The 6,234-nt window shown below is 52.5% G+C and overlaps 1 protein-coding gene across 1 annotated transcript; it reads right to left on the minus strand.

Annotated features, from left to right (window-relative positions):
- Nucleotides 1–602: 602 nt before the first annotated feature.
- On the minus strand, nt 603–4,524 carry LOC146755740 (uncharacterized). Its single transcript, XM_085525288.1, has 5 exons — nt 3,394–4,524; nt 3,201–3,302; nt 2,349–2,492; nt 1,491–1,632; nt 603–1,305 (listed from the first exon to the last, which is right to left on the minus strand). Exons 2-5 carry the CDS (start codon nt 3,217–3,219, stop codon nt 1,209–1,211), a joined length of 402 nt encoding a protein of 133 aa, XP_085381414.1. The 5' UTR covers nt 3,220–3,302; nt 3,394–4,524; the 3' UTR covers nt 603–1,208.
- Nucleotides 4,525–6,234: the final 1,710 nt, after the last annotated feature.

A 6,234-nucleotide genomic window follows, 5' to 3' on the forward strand; every position in this document is an offset into this window, starting at 1 on the left:
AAGATACTCGGGGATGGTATGTAATTGGGAACCAATGATGAGCTCCACTTTTGCAATATGTATGAGCTAATTATCCGTATTATAAAGGTACACGCAGCCAAGGAATAAATGAGATTCACTGATCATGTCAATGACAGGTGTGGTCGTCTGCTTTTCTCCCGCCGTTCTGCAACATCGTTGCTGTTTAGTGTCACTGGGTTTGTTAAACTGCTGTTCATTCTCAGATCGTTGGTTTTTTTTCATTTTTTCCCTCCTAGACCCACTCGCAATCTTACTTCCCTTCCCCTCTCAGCCGCACCGCACCGCGCTGTTAGAGAGGGGAGGTTCTTTGTTCCTTCTCTCCCTGGGTTTGTTCCCACTGTCACCGAGTGAGCTCTAGAGAGAACTCCGTGACACAAACTCATTGCAAAGTCTAAGCTAGAAGAAGCTTCACCTCAGTGTATCCCAGAAAAAGAACAGCGTTGAGATTTTAATTGGTTTTGGTTTTTTGTTTTATTGGGGGTGGGTTGTTTTTTGTTGGTTTTTTAGGGTTTATTTTTGGTTTTTTTGTCTTTTTTTTTTTTGGGGGGGGGGGGGGGGGGGAGGGAGGGGTGCAAGGGGAAGGGAGAGGGAGGGGACAGTTGTTTGGTTGTTTTTAATATACAATAAAGTTATGCAGTTCTGCTGTCAGTCGCCTCAGAGAGTTCCCGAAGGAGCTCAACCACATTCTGCTCAACATCGAGTTGTTCCATTGAGTGGAGCAATGGTAGTCTTGCAGATGGAGCAATGCAGGAATTCTGACAGGATCTCCAGGTGTATCCAGTTCATCATCTGAAAGCTCCGCAATCAAATTGGAAGGGACCAGTCCTCTTGTGCCATCTGTCAGCTCTCCCTGAAACCAGCCATTCTCACCCACATCTCCAAAGACATTACGCATTGTCCGGCAGTCAGAGGAAGCTCGTTTTCTGGGTCCTCATTAGGACCCTCAACAGGAATGTAGCTGTGTCGAGCTAAGAATCTTCAAACTGCTGGTGATACCTGTCCTGGAGTATGCAGGATGAAGGACAAATGCTCTGCTCTCACATTCAGGGCCGTCCTCTGACAGAAGGCAGCACTCAGGACTGTTCCCAAGGATCTCTTTCATGGCTTTGAGTTCAAGCTCCTGGTCTTCCAGATGACCTTGAAGACTTCGGGCCTCTTCAATGGCAGAATGGAACGGACTGGAGCTATTACGGAGATTCTTGTTTGACTGGGTCAGAGTCTGTCTCGTTGCCTTCCCCAGCTCCATCTGCTGCTTTTGCTGCTCTCTTTTCCCTCTTGCGTGCTCTGTGAGAATGAGTTTCAGAAAGCACTACTCACTGACAGGAAATAAGGGGAAACTTGAAAGACTTTGCAACCTAAGTCCTGGCAGTGTACTGCCAGCGGCTGATTTGGCCGTCCAGGATCCTGGCACCACAAATGCTTCATTGCCAAATGCAGCAATAAGGTGTTCTGGGGAAAGGCCAACTCACAGGTAGTTTTTGAGCACCCATATCACAGTACCAACAGCCAGCACCAGCGCAGGCAGCAGCATCACTGAGACCGTCATCGGAATGCGGCGCTTCCGCACAGATGTGTGAGCAGCATCCTCTGTGCTTTTGCCTGTGTTCATCCCTGGAAGAAATGAGACAATGTCCCACGTTACCTTCAGCTGCGCTACAGATAATCTCTCAGTGTGCTTCATGGACCCAAGAGGTCATTTTGTCAGTGGGTGCCTCCGTCTCTGGTGCCGAAGCACCGGAGGACAAGAAGGATTGCTTCCACCTCTCGTTGGGTATGGAGAGGCTGCACAGGCACTACCCGTGTCCTCCTCTGGGCCGAGAGCTGGGGCTGTACTCTGGGGTCTGGGCTTGGTCCGTGGGGAGAGCTACAGAGCAGAATCCCTCACACTTTTCCCGGCATGTGTGTCCTGAGCTCCCCCTGTGGGACGCCCCCCAGGCTGAAGGTCAGGCTTCAGCCAGCACAGGGCACATCCAGAGCCATCCCAGGGGAGAAACACTCCTGCAGGCTCCTACCACACAAGACCCTGCTCATCACCCTCAGGTGGCTTCGTTCCAAAAGGGCAAACTCTGCGATCTGGGAGCGGTGGGAACTGAGCAGGGTCACAGAGGTCTGCAAGTACCTTCCCTGGCACATTGCTGGAACAACTCTCCACACCCCACGAAGGCCAGCCATTTTCAGAGAGCCACCCCTGGCTTCTTTTACATGTGCTCTATGCTCACATGCTCAGGTCTGGCTGCTGACCTGGTGTGCAAGAGCTGGCAGCAAGAGCCTGCAGGCACGCAGTGACTCTGGTTCGTGACACCGTATGATCATAGGACAGAAATTACCTGGCATGCCGGTTGGTGCTGCCTGCATTCCTCTGTCTGGGACGGGCAGTGTGGGATATCCGCCTTCCTGCCGCGCATCCGGGACCGGCAGTGTAGGATATCCGCCTTCCTGGAGTGCATCCCTCTCACTTTGTTGGTCCGTTCCTTTAGAAAGAAAGCAGGGCAGTAGGATTGGGATGTCACGTGCCCTCATCGAAAACTGAGCTTCTCCAATCCCGAGCTCAGGTAAAGTCCAGGCCCCCCCCCAAGTACACTGTGAGCCCCTCTGTTACCCAAGGGCATTTGGGCCCTCCCAGCTATTGGACAATGCTGACTCCCTCACACCTCTTGAGAAATCAGCTCCTGTGCAAGGCCCTCACATACTGTGCTGTCACCAGCCCGTCACAGCCAGGTAGCTGCAGGCTGAAATCCAAGATCTAACACACAGTCCAAGCCTTCAGAATTAGCATCTCCACCTCATTTCCAGCATTAGCAAAGGCAGCCAACCCTGCTTAGGACGCTCCTCCTGCCTTGAACTTGCTCAGCTGCACGGAGGGCTTTGGATGAACAGAAGCACAGCGCTTGCCACTTTGCCACTTGCTGCCATCTGGGTGCCAATGACTGCACAAAGCAGCTCTGACAAGTAATGGTTGTGCTGGGGGAGCAGCTGCCTCTGGGTCTTGGCTGGATGCAGACCATCTGGCAGCAGACCAGCTCTGGTGCTTGACAGCACCTGCAAGGTGATACATGGAACACGGCTGCAGCACGGCTCTGACCCATCCCTTCCTGCTGTGCAGGCTACAGCCTGCCCACACCTCTATATCACACCTCAGCTTCCCAGGTCCCACAGTGAACAGACTGAAGTATACCCACCACGCTCTGCCTTCTCCATTTCCTTCAGCAGTCGCTTCAGGAGACGGGATGAGCCCTGAGAGTATTTTCCTCGATTGGATTCATCCTCTTCTCTTTCCGGACCTTAACAGAATGTATGAAGTTAAATATCATGTGCATGAAGATCTGAAGATCAGCGGCGAGTCAGCCAAGTCAGTGAAGACAGAGTACTCACTGCTGGGATTCCAGCTGGGCTCCAGCACAGGAGGAAACCGATGACCGGGCAAGGCCCACACTGGGGGCACTTCTGCAACCAAAGACCCATGAAAAGTTTTAGTCACACACTACAGCATCAACTGAGTAGCAGAGCATACAGGGGACAGGGCCTGCAGACACAAGTGTGATCAGACACAGGTGAGGAGAGCTTCCGGCACATGTGGGGGCCTCCTTTTCCCTGAGTGACCTGTAGGGTCTGGCGGTGGTTGGGGAATGCCACAGCCCAAATACAAAGGTCTGGGCTCCCTCAGCTGCAGAGGGGCAGCGGTAACCTTCCCACTGAAACGTGGCAGCTCTCCGAGAGAAAAAATACTCATGGCTCATCTGTGCAAACCCTTCCGGGCACAAACAGGCTTGGAAGACCTGGAGAGGATCTCCAGTAAAATTGCACCCAGGTAAACCATGAGAGCATGAACGTTTCAGCCTCCAAGGAAACAGACACTCACAACTTACCCCTGGGTTGTCCCCCAGGCACAGGCATGAAGTCCGGATCCAAAGGAGCATCCGGAAAGGGAGCACGAAGCTCATCATCTAGAATCAAGAACAGATTAGAGAAGTTCCCACTTATATGCACTATATGGTGTGATCTCCTTCTCCCTCAGTAACTGGATGTGGAGAATAACTCAGGTCATGATTTCCAAAGTTGCAGGGTGGACGGGATGACCCGTAGGCTGGCACCTGGCAGCGTATCTCCGGGCCACGTGCCACATCTCTCACAGATTACGTGGAAGAAGATGCCCATCACCCCCTACCCAGCAACACCCCCATGGAAGGCAGGCCCCAGGCAAGTGTACTACAGGGCCGTGGGGACACAGCCTGACTTCTTGCTCCCAGTGCTGCTCAGTTTGGGTCCCATCTCTACCCACTCACCTGCTCCCCGTGCTCGCCACGGAGCAGCACAGCTCTCCTGAAAACTCATGGCCACCAATAGGAGGAAGAGGACAAGGCGGGCAGGGTCCATGGCCGCCCCCACACTTGCACCACGCTTCCAACACCACCGCTGCAGCCACAGTGAGTGTCGCACTGAGCCAAGCCTGCGGCCAGGCCTTGTGAGCTCATGACGCAGCTCAGCACAGTCATAGGATGGGGCATTGTGACCTCACATCTCTGTGATTCCAGGTGGCGGCACCCCGCAGGCTGCTGCTCTTGTGATGCACTGCACCAGGGCTGTGTGGGGCTGGTGCTTACATCATAGAAATGCAGAATCATAGAATGGCTTGGCTTGCAAGGGACAGTGAAGAACTCAGAACCCCAGCCCCACTGCCTCGGGCAGAGATGCCACCCACAGAGTCTTGCTGCCCAGAGCTCCATCCAGCCTGGCCTTGAACACCTCCAGGGATGGAGCATCCACAACTTTGCTTGGCAAACTTTTGCAGAGCTTCAACAACCCCAAGAAGGCATTATTTCCAGCCTGGTGCACCACCTCAGGCCACAGAGGTAGTGACGCAATATGCACAGGTTATCCACGCGTGTGAAACGTGCTGCAATTAAGCAAGCCAAGCGGATAAATCCTCTCCAGTGTGGAGGATGATGGCTGAAATACAAACACGGAGAAGCTGACCTTCCCACAGACCCGCCAAGTCAAGTGTCACGTGCTTACATTTTTGTTGATAGATCTGCAGTTTCATCTTTTTTTGATGGCTAAGGAAATCCCCTTTCCTGCACCAAGTGTATTTCCCACGTGTAACGTGCTTCCAAGTCTGATTTTAGTAGCAGATATTGAAGGCTTGCTAGTTGGCACCTCCCATCCCCAAAGTCCCAGTGAACTCACCCACTGCTGGCAACTGGATGCTTGGTGGCGAGAGAACCATCACCTATAGGATCCCACCTGGGTTTCCAGAAACTGTTGCACCTTTGGATACATGGCGATAAATACTGCGTCCATACAACACCCTCATTGAATCAGAGCCTGCCACCTTCCCTACAACCAGGCAAAGGGCGCAAAGGAAGCTGAACTGCTGAACCAGGCACCAATGGGGCTTACGTGTTTGCATCAAAAGACAAAATACCAAGCAGAGAGCATGGGAATCAGATGTTGTTTCTGGAGCAGAATTAAGATTAAAAAAATTGATTTCACAGTCTGACATCAACCCTCCTCCACCCCTCCCATTCCCCCCCCCAGCGCACCCCTCCCTTCCTTCCCTCTTTGTTTAACAAAGACTTTGAATAAAATCATCATATCAATACTACAATTGCTGGCCTGGGATTATTATCACCTCTTTCGGGTTCCTGGACAGGAGAGGTGCACCCCACTGATTTCAGCGGTCCTGCCTGGGTGGTGAGGTGACTTCACAGAATCACAGAATCACAGAATTGTAGGGGTTGGAAGGGACCTCTAGAGATCATCGAGTCCAACCCCCCTGCCAAAGCAGGCTCCCTACACCACGTTGCACAGCTCGGCATCCAGGCGGGTCTTGAATATCTCCAGAGAAGGAGACTCCACCACCTCCCTGGGCAGCCTGTTCCAGTGCTCCGTCACCCTCACTGTAAAGAAGTTCTTGTACACATTCGTGTGGAACTTCCTATGCTGTACTTTCATCCCATTACCCCTAGTCCTATCCCCACGCACTACTGAAAAGAGACCAGCCTCACCACTATGGCTCCCACACCTCAAATATTTATAGACCTGGATCAAGTCCCCTCTCAGCCTTCTTTTTTCAAGGCTAAACAGACCCAGTTCCCTAAGTCTCTCCTCATAGGGGAGATGCTCCAGGCCCTTCACCATCTTAGTGGCCCTCCGCCGGACTCTTTCCAAGAGATCCCTGTCTTTTTTGTACTGGGGAGCCCAGAACTGGACACA

Source organism: Coturnix japonica, chromosome 30, assembly GCF_054131305.1.
Source record: "Coturnix japonica strain WE chromosome 30, WE-NBRP24, whole genome shotgun sequence".
Lineage (NCBI taxonomy): Eukaryota > Metazoa > Chordata > Aves > Galliformes > Phasianidae > Coturnix > Coturnix japonica.